Raw genomic sequence first — 15,270 nt, forward strand, 5'->3', positions numbered from 1 at the left:
GTTTGTTTGTTTGTTTGCTTCAGAGTCCAGAAGACCTCCAGAAGCCTCTCTCACTCAGAGTCGAGCAAGAATGCAAAGCTATTCTGCGAGCTGCCAACCCACAAACTGGAATCTTACCAACAATGAAAAACTATAAAAGCTATTTAAAGCATCCGCTTGGTGTAAAATATTCAAGAAACTTTTAATTTAGACATTCCTTTTTTTGTCTGTTTTCAACTTTTTTGTGCACGAGTGTGCCGAACTGATTCGCTCCCCAGTAGGATCTGACAGGTTTTCTTAAATACTGCGATGGGTGCCGCCATGGAGGCCGCGGACATCATCATCGTCGCCGCATACATCATCGTCGTTTTGGCCGTGGGCTTCCTGGCGATGTGGAGAGCCAATCGGAGCACGGTGAGCGGCTACTTCCTCGCCGGTCGCTCCATGAACTGGGCCGCCGTGGGAGCGTCTCTCTTTGTCAGCAACATCGGGAGCGAGCACTTCATCGGACTCGCCGGATCGGGCGCGGCCAGCGGTCTGGCCGTGGCCGCGTGGGAACTCAACGCCCTGCTGCTGCTGCAGCTACTGGGCTGGCTGTTTATTCCCGTTTACGTCCAGTCTGGCGTGTACACCATGCCAGAGTACCTGTCCAAACGCTTCGGGGGAAGGAGGCTGAAGGTGTATTTCGCCGCCTTGACGCTCGTCCTTTACATCTTCACCAAGGTGTCTGTGAGCCTCTACACGGGAGCGCTGTTCATTCAGGAGTCTTTGGGGTGGAACCTCTACCTCTCCATCATCCTCCTCATCAGCATCACGGCTCTGCTGACCATCACCGGAGGTCTGGTGGCGGTCATCTACACCGACGCAGTCCAGGCTCTGCTCATGGTCGCCGGAGCTCTGTGCCTCACGGGGATCAGCCTCTCCAAAGTGGGAGGACTTGAAGGTATCTCCGTCTTTTACTTCTCAGTGTCTTTATTCAAAACTGCCGAAGGCTAAAACATGTCTCGCCGTGTCAGGAGTGAGGACCAAGTACATGCAGGCTGCTCCCAACGTCACCGCCATCCTGCTGTCTTCACCCAATCTGACGTTCTCTGAGTCCTGCCTGCGCCACCTCCACCCAAAACCCGATTCCCTGAGAGTCCTGCGAGGTCCGGGAGACCCGGACCTGCCCTGGCCTGGTTTCTTACTGGGCCAGACTCCCGGCTCAGTTTGGTATGGCAGTAGACTGCAGAGTGTCGTTTTGTGTAACGTTTACTGCCGTGCACGTTGACCGTGTTCTCCTGTGTCAGATGTTCACTGTGCCGGGGTCGCTGTGAGTTACAGGTACTGGTGCGCGGATCAAGTCATCGTGCAGCGGGTTCTGGCAGCGAAGAATATCGCTCACGCCAAAGGCTCCACCCTCATGGCCGGCTTCCTGAAAGTTCTACCAATGTTTATCATTGTCATCCCAGGTGAGGGAATCAGAATTTTTAACCCTTTCAAACACCTGAACTCTAAATCTTAACCGCGCTCCTTTTATCTGTTTACTTCGTGATTCCAGGGATGATTGCTCGGATCTTCTTCGCCGACGAGCTGGCCTGCATCGGTCCGCAGCACTGCGCGGAGGTCTGCGGCTCGGCGGCCGGCTGCAGCAACGTGGCCTACCCGCGGCTCGTCATGGCCGTGATGCCCGTGGGCCTCCGCGGGCTGATGATGGCGGTCATGATCGCCGCTCTCATCAGCGGACTGGACTCCATCTTCAACTCTGCCAGCACCATATTCACGCTGGACGTTTACCGCATGCTGCGGAAGCAGGCGTCCTCCAGGGAGCTGATGGTGGTGGGCAGGTTGTTCGTCCTCCTGATGGTGGCCGTCAGCATCGCCTGGGTTCCCGTTATCGTCGAGATGCAGGGAGGCCAGATGTTCTACTACATTCAAGAGGTGTCAGACTATCTGACTCCCCCGATCGCCGCTCTTTTCCTGCTCGGCGTTGTTTGGGATCGCTGTAACGAGACGGGGGCCTTTTGGGGAGGGATGGTGGGGCTCGCCTTGGGGGCGCTGCGTCTGCTCCTGGCTTTCGTTTATCGCGAGCCGCACTGCGACCAGCCGGACGAGCGGCCGTCCTTCATCAGAGACGTCCACTTCATGTACGTGGCGGCGTTCTTGTTTTGGGCGTCGGGTTTGGTGACCGTCGTTGTGAGTCTCTGCACGCCTCCGCCCAAAAAAGAGCAGATCAAAAACACGACTCTGTGGGGGGTAAACAACAGGAAAAAACTCAAAATTGAAGAGAACACTAATGCGTCGAAAACTCAAAACCACAATCCGATAAATGGAAAAGTTTTCTCCGGTCATGAAGACACTCAAGCACACAACGGTGATCTCAGAACAGCTAACGGCCGAGAAACCCAGAACGGTAGCTACGCTCTAATTCCCGACACTAGAGTGGAGGAGGACGATAAGACGGAGGAATGTTTCAGAGGTGGAGGGAAAACGGACGGCAGATGTTGCGTTGGGGCTCTGAAGTGGTTCTGCGGCATGCAGAAGAAAACTCCCAGAGTGCCCGAGGTCACAGAGCAGGACCGGGAGCGAATCGTCGATGAGCTTCTGCATGAATCCCCAGAAATCACAGTCAGTCTCAACATGGGGCTGCTGGTGATTTGCTCCGTTGGGGTCTTTCTTTTTGCGTATTTCTCTTTATAGTTTCTGGTATACACACGAGAAGCGTTTAACAACTAACAAAACCGCCAACTCTGAGACACAAGGTTCAAAAAGACACAATAAACCTTCACTTAGGACACATCAAAGGCAAACATCTTTCTTGCACGTCAACAGGAAGTTTTTGTAACAATCACACAGAACCATAGTGAGAAAATTTTCATTGAAGCAAATAGAAGTTTGGATACATGCGAAAAAAGAAAAAAAAAGACCCGCAGTGAACCAATACTGTGCCAGTTCGTCACCATAAATTACCTTACTCTTTTATGACAGACTAGTTATTGAGGATAGAATCAAATATTATGAATTTATTGAAATGTGTGAAGTAGCCAATTCATCTGTCTCGCGTAGATGTGAGACAAACGTCCGTCAATCCACTCTGAGCTTCTTGGTGGAAAAAACCGATCCATGTTTCTTTGAACGCAGCGTGAAAGTAGGTGCCAGAGGTCAGCAAACAGCTCCGGGTGACAGATACTGTATGGTGCATACGATTTAAAACTGCACAAGGTCTCATAACACATGGATTCCCATTCCTATACATTACAAATCTACTTTTTCCCCCTCTGAAGACTTGATGTTTGACTCTAGTATTGTCACAGATTTTTTTTAACTTCTATTTGCTTCAATGAAAATTTTCTCACTATGTTTCTAAGTGATTGTAACAAAAACTTCCTGTTGACTTGCAAGAAAGATGTTTGCCTTTCATGTGTTCTCAGTGAAGGTTTACTGTATCTTTTTTGTACCTTGTGTCTCAGAGTTTACCTTTGTCTCTGAAATCGTCCGGGTTTTGATTTACTGAAAGAAGTTGAACTCAAAATAAACTGTGCTATTGCAGGGGGTGAGGGTGGAGGGTCCTGATATATCAGAGCCTCAGTGACTCCCAGAACCTCTGAACAAAGACACAAATGGCATTTTGATCATTTTGATTTTAATTTTTCAAGTAGAAATAAATATAAATTACTTCAATTTAAAAAAATGCACAGTTAATGTTTTCCTAAAGTTTTACAACAACAAATTTAACGCTCATCATGAGCCCGATACCGTTTGTGTTAGGACCTCTTAGGTGCCCTGATTAATGCCTGAAGCAAAAACGACATTAAAATTGAAACATTTTAAACCTTTTATTGAAAGACCCATATTTTTCGTAATGTCGAATTAAAAATTGGATCACGCATTTCTCATTTTAACAGTGATTCATGACGAGAGCAGCGAACAGGCAGGCCAACTAAATCCACCAACTGCAAGGACCATATTTGACAGTGTTTTCTGCATCAGTTCTCAATGAATTTTGAATATAACACACGCACGACTTAAAAAAAATGAAAATTGTCAGAATGTGACTTTCTTTTTTGTTGTTTACTGTCGACATCTACTGTGGAGCCTGTGGAAATGTTTAAATTCATTAAAATTGTGAATTATGGTGCCATAGTTTGAATGAGAAAGTAGCATTGTTAACAAATATAAAAAAAAGGGTTTTGCAGCATAAATAAGGAAAAGAGCCATTTTTGCTATTTTGTTACCTGTAAAAATGTTCAAAATGAGGCAATAAAATTCATGTAAAGTTGCATAGCTCTGTCGTACACATGAAAACAGTGTTTTAGGTTGCATTTATATTTTATTCTGATAATTTTATAGTTCATTAAATGTTTGCTCAACCAGTTTGGGCCAGTTTTGATCAATTTTGGTTGATTTTTCCACCAATTTTCAGAGTTTTGGCTGTTTTTCTCAGAGGAAAAGCTTATTTATACATAATTTTGTGAAAAAAAATGTCAGAGAGCCACAAAGCACTCCAAAGCCATGGGTTTTACACAACTGCTCTAAACTGAAAGGTATCCTCAAGCTTTGTGCGTTTCAGTTGTCATGTCCTAACTATGTCTCATAAATGATTAAAGGCCAAGTAACGTGTGCAAATCTACTATAACTCAAGAAAATACAGTCACTCAATGTATTCAAGTCATTTAAATGTCGAACATTGTTGAAACATTAATTAATTCTGCAGAGCAAACACATCTAAAGAGACAGTCAATCGTATATAACCACATGGACCATTCAGAGGTCACCAATTCACCTCAGATGGCTGTTGGTGGAATCAAACAAGAGAGCAGCAGAGAAAATCATCACAAACAGGGAGACTGTGTAAACTCCAAAAAGCGAGCCCCTCAAGTCTATAAGTCAAGTCACTTTTACAAAATTCATCTTTAAATACTTGACAAATATGAATAATGAAAAAAAAATCATGAAGAATAAGCAAGACCTGACAGATTGATTTCTCAACTATTTTCACGTTTTTGAAATTGTATTTTCATTCATTTATTGTTCATTGATGATGATGATTTTCTGGTTGGACATTGTTTTGATCTTGATTAAGAAAGATTATTGTCATTTTTTTTTATCTTGCAGCCAAATTAAAAGTACATGAAACACAGAGTGAACGTGAAATGTAAAAAAACGTCTCAAACTCTTGAAGAATGTTAAAACTTGGCGCGGCTGCACCCGCAGGTACCCGTGACGTAGCGAGGTGGGCGGGGCTTAGCTTTTAAATAGCCCGAGGAGCGCGCGGTGGATGCCAGTGCGGGGCTCAAGCGGGACCGGAAAACCGCCTCTCCCCACTCTCAAGCACAAATTAGGGAAGGACTCAGAGGAGAAAAAATAAAGCTTTTGGTAAGCATGCTCTTATTCTTTGTTGTTGTTTGAGAAATGGAGCTTCAGAACAGTTTCATATGTTTTTTTTTTTTTTTTTCCCGTTGCTATTTATTAAATTAGGATAGATACTCTGTTCCTACCATAATTCAAAGTCACAAATATTACATGTAAAAAAAAAAATAATGTGGTGATTGAGCTTATGATTAAAAACTTAATCTAAGTTTCCCTGATTTGTGTTAATTATTTTTTCTTGGAAATTTGCATTATTTTAATAATGGAGTGTTAACAGGTATGTAAATTGAGTGCACGTTATTTCGACAGATCAGTCCACCACGCCCCTCCTGCATTAGCAGAAGTTATGTAATACAGCAGCTGCACACACTTTTAAAGGCGTGTTGCAATAATGCATCAGATTTGAATTGATGTACTCACATCTCAGTCCTCCTGATCGAATTTCACTGTTGACTTTACTGTAGCGCTCCGGTAAATGAATGAATACGTATCCTCACAATTCAGAGCACCTTGTTTCTTTGCCGATGCCGTTGTTCCCAGCTGTTTCCACAACTGAAACGTTCCCATCAAAGCAAATGCAGCCAGGCTGCGTGGAGACGTTTGCAGAGTCGCACTGTGACCCGAAGAGACCTCGACACCGCTCAACGACAAACATGGGAAACAAACACAAACACAGCCGCATGCAGGGCCATCACACTGCGGGACTGCGCCGGCTACAGCAATACTATGCTGCTCAAAGAGAAAGACAGTTTATAGAGGTTGCGCTGACTTTCAGATCAGGCTGTAAGGGATGTAGATTTCCATAATACATTGTTATGATGCATTGTTTCATGACATTAACTTTGTGTGTTTGTTTCGTTTTTGCTGCAGGACCCGGAAGATATTTCTGGGGGTTTGGTAATATGCCAAGTTGCAACCTGCTTTACTTCCCAAGGCTGAGGTTAACCACAGAGGAAACATTCTTTTGGCAAAAGACGCTCAGTGAACATTTTTTAATCCCATCCATTATTACGTGTAGGTGACTGCATATCTCTCAACCATTGTCTGTTCGGTTTATGTACCTGTTGAAAAATGGCCACCGCCTCCACAATGGAAGCCGCGGACATCACCGTGGTGGTGATCTACTTCATCCTGGTGATAGCCGTGGGCTTCCTGGCGATGTGGAGAGCCAATCGGAGCACGGTGAGCGGCTACTTCCTCGCAGGTCGCTCCATGAACTGGGCCGCCGTGGGAGCGTCTCTCTTTGTCAGCAACATCGGGAGCGAGCACTTCATCGGACTCGCCGGATCGGGCGCGGCCAGCGGTTTCAGCGTGGCAGCGTGGGAACTCAACGCTCTGCTGCTGCTGCAGTTACTGGGCTGGGTTTTCATCCCCGTTTATATCAACTCTGGCGTGTACACCATGCCAGAGTACCTGTCCAAACGGTTCGGGGGAAGGAGGCTGAAGGTGTATTTCGCCGCCTTGACGCTCGTCCTTTACATCTTCACCAAGCTGTCTGTGGATCTGTACTCGGGAGCGCTGTTCATTCAGGAGTCTTTGGGGTGGAACCTCTACCTCTCCATCATCCTCCTCATCAGCATGACGGCTCTGCTGACCATCACCGGAGGTCTGGTGGCGGTCATCTACACCGACATGCTCCAGGCTCTGCTCATGATCGCCGGAGCTCTGTGCCTCACGGGGATCAGCCTCTACAAAGTGGGAGGACTTGAAGGTATCTCCGTCTTTTACTTCTCCGTGTCTTTATTCAAAACTGCCGAAGGTTGAAACATGTCTCGCTGTGTCATTTTCAGGAGTGTGGACGAAGTACATGCAGGCTGCTCCGAACGTCACCGCCATCCTGCTGTCTTCACCCAATCTGACGCTGTCCGAATCCTGCCTCCAGCGCCTCAGCCCAAAAGCAAACGCTCTGAAGATCCTCCGAGGTCCGACGGATCCAGATCTGCCTTGGCCCGGTTTCTTACTGGGCCAGACTCCCGCCTCTCTTTGGTAGGCTGACGTTTATATGTATTTTTGTATTTTCTATCGAGGACCACGGATTGACTCTCTGTTTGTTTGATTGACAGGTACTGGTGTACAGAACAAGTCATTGTGCAGCGGGTTCTCGCGGCGAAGAATATCGCTCACGCCAAAGGCTCCACCATCATGGCCGGCTTCCTTAAAATCCTCCCAATGTTTATCATCGTAGTCCCAGGTAATTTCACCTCTTCCCCTTTTCCATTATTGACATCCTAACCGTAAACTGATCGACTGATTGAACTGGTTCCAGGGATGATCTCCAGGATCTTCTTCGCCGACGAGCTGGCCTGCATCGGTCCGCAGCACTGCGCGGAGGTCTGCGGCTCGGCGGCCGGCTGCAGCAACGTGGCCTACCCGCGCCTCGTCATGGCCGTGATGCCGGTGGGTCTCCGCGGGTTGATGATGGCGGTCATGATCGCCGCTCTCATGAGCGACTTGGACTCCATCTTCAACTCTGCGAGCACCATATTCACGCTGGACATTTACAGCATGCTGCGGAAGCAGGCGTCCTCCAGGGAGCTGATGGTCGTGGGCAGGTTGTTCGTCATCGTCATGGTGGTCATCAGCATCGCCTGGGTTCCCGTTATTATCGAGATGCAGGGGGGGCAGATGTTCTACTACACCCAAGAAGTAGCGAACTATCTGACTCCCCCTATAGCAGCTCTCTTCTTGCTCAGCGTCCTGTGGCACCGTTGCAACGAGACGGGAGCCTTTTGGGGCGGCGTGGTCGGGTTCGCCCTGGGGTCGCTGCGTTTGATTCTGGGGTTCATTTACCGCGAGCCGCACTGTGACCGGCCGGACGAGCGGCCGTCGTTCATCAAGCACGTCCACTTCATGTACGTGGCGGTCGTCCTGTTCTGGGTGTCGGGCTTGGTGACGGTCGTCGTGAGTCTCTGCACGCCTCCGCCCGAGAAACAGCAGATCGCGACCACGACTGTGTGGGGCTTGAGGAAGAGAAAGGAGCTGAGAAACAAGGAGAAAGACAAGTCTGCGGAAGCGTTTAACATGTTGAACCACCCTATGAATGGAAACGGTGCTAAAGTACCTCTCAATGACGCCGACAAGAAATCTCAGTCTAACCTCGATCCGATCCAGAATAGTTCACATGCACTGACGTCTGGGCCCAAAACGGTGGAGGAGGGCGTGGCCGGTGAGGATGAGGAGTGTTTTGCGGGGGTGGAGGGTGGACACTGCATGAGGGCTTTACAGTGGATCTGTGGCATCCAGAAGAAAGCCCCCAGAGCTCCGGCCCTCTCGCCCGAGGAACAGCAGAGGATCGTGGACGAGCTTCTGCACGAACCTCCGAGAACCAGGGTCGTCCTGACCGTCGGACTGGTGATGATCTGCTCAATTGGAGTCTTTCTCTTTGTCTATTTTTCCATATAGGCTGAAGACCCGGAGGCCATTTGTGGCCCTTTAGCTCTGATTGAGGTGTTCACTGGAAACCTCCAATTTGGAAAAATTAATCCCGATTACAAAGCGACAGGGAAAGATCGAGAAAAGTTGATAGAGGGCAACAGTGGCTCATAAAAATTGTGACACAAGCTGCTTTTTATTATGAGGTAGTTTTCTTTCAAAGTGAAATCGATGCCAACTTAAGCCTCGACTCTCTCTGCAGATTTTTTTAATGTGACTCCCCTTTTGAAAGGGTCAAGAAATCCAAGAAAAACAACATTCCCCTCTTTACACTGTGTAACTGAGTTTCTCTGGAAATCGGACTGTGACGTTTGTCAAAACTGAATCGCATTTTGGCTGTCCGAAAGAAAAAAATATGTTTATAAATCACAGCACTGTTATCCTGCTCTATTATCTGTGTGAGCATTTCAGTATCGAGCTGAATAAAAAGCCAAAAACAAGAATGATATGTACATTCACATTGTTACTGATACTCAAACATTAATCATATGAGTTGTGAACTTTACTCAATAATGTGAAAGTCCCACAATCAATTGTCAAATGCAAACACAAATTTAGATTTGTTTTGATTATGCACCTTAAATTTATTCTGTCCATCATAACTGTCTAATAAATGTCTTAATTTATCAAGGAAAATAAGGCAGTATATATACTTAGTGTTCCAGATGGAAGGACAAGAAGTGGGTTTGTTTTATTCTTCAGACTTCATTTTGAAAATGAGGTGTTTTTATGTTTGTGCTCTTGAAGCAAACACACACACACACACACACACACACACACACACACACACACACACACACACACACACACACACACACACACACACACATGCTTTAGGGATCTTAATGGGGAAAAAGAACAGATCACACAACTGTGACAAATGTTTTTTCTTTTTTTTTTAATGTAGTGTACGCAGATGGTAACTCTAATGTTCTCAGTGGGGATATTTTTATATAAAGGAGATTCATACTGAATGTGACTTTTTATGCCTTTTTCATATTAATATAACTGTAAATGCTGATGTTGGGCTTCTTCTTTTTTTTTCAATGTTGAATTTTGTTCAATAAAAGTGGTCATGAACTGTGACATTTCCATGTCAGTTTTTTTTTAACTATTCAGCAAAACAATCACGTGATTAAACAGCGTGAATGAAACTATAAACTGTCAGTTACACCAGAGGAGTGTAAAGCGTCGCCTCTTTTTCTTGTTGAGTTGACGTCTCCACCTTTGGAATGACTGGGGATTTCCAAAATAAAAGTCAAACGTGGTGATTTTATATCCTCATTTATACTGAGGAGCAAAGTTTGGGACGACTTCCAGTCCTCCGTTCGTCCAACTCTCCGGTGCGCCTTAAAGCAGGGGTGTCAAACATAAGGCCCGTGGGCTAAAACCGGCCCTCAAGAGACTCCGGTCTGGTCTGCCATGCCACCAAGCAAGTCGTAAAAATTTCATAGAAAATCTTGAAAATAGACTTTATCTTGAGATTGTAATACTTTCTTTGTGAAAACAGACGTTTTTGCATCACAAGAAAGAAAAACTTTAAATTTCAAATTGACACCCCCGTCCTTCTCGAAAAACCTTTTTTCCGATATGGGCTGAAGATCCACCTCAGTTTCGATGAACTGTCTCCACCATTTTCAATTCTCGCTTTTGTGTGTTTGTTTGAAAAGCAGTCACTTTACGTGCACTCCCTCTGTCTCCCTCTGCCTTTATTAAAATCAAACAAACTAAGGGACGCAGTGAAGATGGCGCAAGACGCCACGTCTCATTTTGTGAAGCAGGAAAAACCTGCTCAGAACCTAATCAACAGCTATCTGTACAAACTTTACTTTCAGTGCCTTTGTCTCTGGCTCTACGGCGGGGAGAACAAGTGTTTTGCACGCTGCAGATTTTGCAGGTTTTCCTGCTTACCGAGCAGGATCTTGTTGGCCAAGATCCCCCCCCCCAACACGGGGCAGCCGTCCTGTCTCCTTTACGGAAACGCATCCCCAGAGAGTGATGCTTCCACCTCCATGCTTCACAGTCGGTGTTCCTGAGGTTGGACCCAACCTTCTTACTACAACCTCCTTATTTAAAAATCATATTTGGTTCAGATTTCATCTCACAGTTAACTTGTACCTAAGATTAAAAAAAAAAAATACAGACCTCTATGTGCTTTATAAGTGGGAAAACTCAAATTGTATGTAGTGTCCAACATAATGCAGTCGCCTCATTTCGTTCTATAAATATATCCATCAAAAACCAGCATGTTCAAAACAACAAAAACCTCCTTTTTCACCAAAAAAAACCGTGTCTGCTTGAGGCTATCGGGTTTAAAGGACAGTAAAAGTTGAAAAGAAACAGGACAGACAGCAAACAGGCGAAATAGACAAACTGCAGGCTGAACGAGACCAGAGGCTACACATCAGAAGTCTTTGGTTTCAAAACCAGAAATACCTGCTGAAAGGCAGAGGGGGAAGAGGAAGGCAACGGGCACAAACTGCAGAAGAGGGACACACATTTAATGGCAGGTCATGGTTTGCTTTGTTTTTGTTTTTTTTGTTTTTTTTTTATAGGAAGTCAAAAAGAGAAGAGATGCTCATAGGCTCGACCAAGAAGAAACAGGTTTTATATTAAAATTTTATTGATAGATTTCTTCTCATGTGACTCCAGACAGCTTTGACTGTGAGTCAAAAACCAGCTGCTAAAGATGAATAACTATACTTTCTGGGACAGACTTCTGGCTCTGGTACAGACTTGCTTTGTGTTCTTCGTGTGCGTTTGTTGTATTTTCTTCAATCAAACTTTCATTTGTTTAGTCCTTCGAAATACAACATCCGTGTTTGTGCTGCATCAAGATCCAAATCACTTTATTCTTCAAAATCCAGGCGCAGTGAGCCACCGGAACGCAACATGAACAAGTGACCAAAGCAGAATTCAACAGCAAAGGGACACAATTTGTTTCAGCTGTATGAGTGTAAAGAATTTTGGATATGAATTGTTCTCTGGAGCTGATTGGCCGCTCAACTGAATTTATTTTTTCAGTTAATGTTAACTTTGTGTGAATTCGCAAATGATATGAGAGCGCTGTGGAGCGCGATGTTCCTCTTTCCAGCGGTGCCTGTCGTCATGGAGACCCACGCCGGCCACGTGCGCCATCATAACCAAAACAGTACAAAATTAGTGGAGGCGGGCGACAGTTAAAAGTTAAACTTCTTTATTTTTGAGATGCTTCTGTATTGTGGCTGAGTATTTTCATGAGCAAGAATCTACACACACACACGCACACACACACCAGTAGGACTGGTGGTGATTTACTCTGCTGGGATCTTCCTCCTCGTGTCTTCATGGAGTTAATCCATTCCAGGCTGTGGTGCTGTGAAAGCACTGGCATGACGGATGAAGCACGTTTAAGAAGCTATTTGAAAATCATTTCAGTCATTATCAGTCCTTTTGCATAAAACACACGCAGATATATATCAGCACAGCCCGGAAGCTCTGTTCATCATCTGTTCATTCGGGGTAACGCGCTTTGATGTCTTCAGAAGGTAGTGAGAAGTTCTCGCAGTAAAAGCCTGGACGGCAGGTGCATTTAGAGCAGCGCACGGTGAAGGATGGAGTTGGTATGTGAAAGAGAAACTCTCCATGTGCAGGTACATGCCACAACAACAGGCAAACACGCCACTACTCAGACAAGATTATGTGAACAGCAGTTTCTGCCGCAGTGGAAAGTTACTGACTGGTAGTGGAAAGTTACAGAGTAGTAGACGCGCGCACACACACACACACTCACATGCACGTGCACACGGCACACGCATCCTTCCTCCTGTCTTTGGATTCACAATGCTGCAGGTCGGGCTGCTGTAGCTACAGTTTTGTAGTTGAAAAATGTTTTTTTTTTTTTTTTTTTAAAGTAAACCATCAAAAATCAAACAGGCAGTGCAGGATGTTGAAGCAGTTTTTGTATGTTTCAGTTCAAGTTATTCAAAATGTAGTGTCAACGGCAAAAACTTTTAAGGACATTTGAATTTGAGCAGTTTCCACACACACACAAAAAAGACTGAAAAACATACCTCAATTTCGATCTATTTCTCACTCTTTCTTATTCCATCGCTACACACTTATTGTGTGTTTCGCAAAAGAGTGCATTCCCCTACCATCTGGTGAGTAACAGCTGTTGACAATCAACCACATTGGCTCTCTTTTTCCTCCCTTTTTTCTTTGCTGCGTGTAATAATTCAACGGATGCAATGCAGAAAAGTGAGTGGAAACACGATTTGAAGTGCAACCAGGGTCCCTGCTTGGAATGTAACCAGAGCCAATGAGGGACCAGCTTGTAAAATTTTGCCCCCGAGCCAGTTTACCTTTTACATGCTGGCAACACGCCGTTCTGTCTGTAAATGTGCATGTTTAGCTGTGATCAATTCATGCGATGTACAAGTATGCACAAGCTTGGCATCAATAATCACATGCCTGCGTGAAGCCGACAGGAAAAGACTTCACAATGCAGAAGTACAGCATTGCTCAGCGGAGGTTTTCTTAAATGGCTTTGTTCATATCAGTAACAGTGCTCTGCTTTAGCTCCTCACACTGGCTGCGTGTGTGTGAGGGTTTAAAATTGGCAATGCAGTAGGGACTCTGTAAAAACAACAACAACAAAAAAAAAAAAGAAACCACAAACAACTTGGATGTGTGTATGTGAAGTTTGTATTTCTGGTTTTAAACCCAAGAATCCGTGTACTGTTTAATTTCGGCAAGCCGCCACCTCTCGTCCAACGCTGTCCGCCAGCGGTTGACACAAAAGGCCAGAAATACAAACGCTGCGTGTGTTCCGCAGCCTGGAGAACAGAGAGCGAGCTATGGGGGGGTGTTTCAGCAATACGATCAGATACACGCGCAATTAACGAAACAACATGATCGCGCCAGCATATGTAGAGGATCCGTAACTTCTGGTAGTAGATCCCGCTCCACAGAAACACGTGAGACCAGCTCCAAGTGAGCTGATGGGAGGTAGAAATAGACTGTTTGTGGCGCTGATTCAGGCCAGTCAACTACAGAAGCCAAGGTGTTGCATAACCACTGGTTTCCAACCCAGCAAGACTTTTTTTAATCAGCATTTGTTTCACATGCATGCAGATAGTACTTCTAGAAAAGGAAAAAAATGTTAAATTACTCTTAAAAATACACACTTTGAGGCTGATTTGTATCCAGGGATCAAAGTTCTCTAACAAATATATGCATAAAAGTTTAAGTTTGATTTTTTTTTTTTTTATCCTTTTAATTTGTCGGTGTATTTGCATGGCATGCCAGTGCTGACTTCAGCAGGCGGCTTTAACTTGACATGACTGCTGAAGTCATATGTATACAGATCATTTGAGGCTTTTCATGTCTGTCTGTGCACATACCTGCTGTCATTCCACGGTGAGAGCTATCATGTAAAAATGCTGCAACAAACACAGACATTTACCTTAGGAAGCCAGGAGGACAGTAGGTTTGAATACAAGCCATGGCCTATGAAAGTGAGTAAGTTATGTAATATACTGCGTTTCCATCTCATTCCTCATATTTTCTCCGACAGTGATCAATGTCGGCTTCAGATTAAATCATATCTTCAAACAAAAATGTGACTAACGGCACTGATCTTCAATTTAAAACCGTATTGGACAAGCTTTGCGTGACTTCAGTGAACTGATCTTGAATTGTATTTATAGTCTATGTACTTCTGGGTGAATTGAAATAATCAGTAAAAACTGTCATTGCTGTTTTTGGCCACCAGTGGGATGCCTTTCTCCAAATATGTCACGACAGGCGAGACTCAGCCACTGTCTCTCACACAGATCCTGATATTAATTTAATAATGCATGCTTGGATGGGATGGGGTTTTTTTTCTGATTGATGTTTCAAGATAGTAAACAATAATGATAATCTTATACACTTTGGTGTTTAAGATAGTAAATTAAAGTGTAGCAATGGAAAGGAAGACTATTAAAAAATAAGTATGAAACACTATTGACGTATATATACACTTATACACACTTATATACTCATGTGTGTGTGCGTGAAATGAACAACATAATTTGAACTAAATGTTCATCTACATTTTTTTCTTAACGTGATGCCACATTTGTGTGGAAGATCAAAACTGCCATTATCAAAAATAATAGAAAAATAAAAATGGCTCGATTAACAAATTTATATGCCAATAAATGATACAAAACCAATATTTTTTTTCATTAAAAACGAAAATAAAAAATAAAATATGACCAAAGAAGAATATATATTTTGTAATTTTCAACTTTTTAAATGTAAATTTGTATTAATACTCCCATTTATTTACTTCCCCGCCTCATTTTCAGCTTAATTTCTTTAGTTGGAGATTTTTAAATTCCTTTCCTCATTAATTTTTGTACCTCTGTACGTTTCTGTATTGTTTTACTTTCACATTTTCTTTTCTCTAAATTATTTATTTCTGTATTTTATTTTCATCTGACATTTTATTTATCTATTTATAAAAAAAATAAAACATTTGGA

General features: G+C 44.1%; 2 protein-coding genes across 2 annotated transcripts; both read left to right on the forward strand.

The window, feature by feature from the left end:
• The first annotated feature begins 282 nt into the window (after positions 1–282).
• On the forward strand, positions 283–5,187 carry LOC115383631 (sodium/myo-inositol cotransporter-like). The gene is made up of 5 exons (XM_030085764.1): positions 283–922; positions 996–1,191; positions 1,303–1,430; positions 1,520–2,586; positions 5,173–5,187. Exons 1-5 carry the CDS (start codon positions 289–291, stop codon positions 5,185–5,187), a joined length of 2,040 nt encoding a protein of 679 aa, XP_029941624.1. The 5' UTR covers positions 283–288.
• Positions 5,188–5,245: 58 nt separating this feature from the next.
• On the forward strand, positions 5,246–9,848 carry LOC115384124 (sodium/myo-inositol cotransporter-like). Its single transcript, XM_030086453.1, has 5 exons — positions 5,246–5,334; positions 6,199–7,039; positions 7,119–7,314; positions 7,392–7,519; positions 7,595–9,848. The coding sequence occupies exons 2-5, from the start codon at positions 6,400–6,402 to the stop codon at positions 8,728–8,730; spliced, it is 2,100 nt and encodes a 699-aa protein (XP_029942313.1). The 5' UTR covers positions 5,246–5,334; positions 6,199–6,399; the 3' UTR covers positions 8,731–9,848.
• The last annotated feature ends 5,422 nt before the right edge of the window (positions 9,849–15,270 follow it).

Source organism: Salarias fasciatus, assembly GCF_902148845.1.
Source record: "Salarias fasciatus chromosome 23 unlocalized genomic scaffold, fSalaFa1.1 super_scaffold_20, whole genome shotgun sequence".
In the NCBI taxonomy this organism is placed as follows: domain Eukaryota; kingdom Metazoa; phylum Chordata; class Actinopteri; order Blenniiformes; family Blenniidae; genus Salarias; species Salarias fasciatus.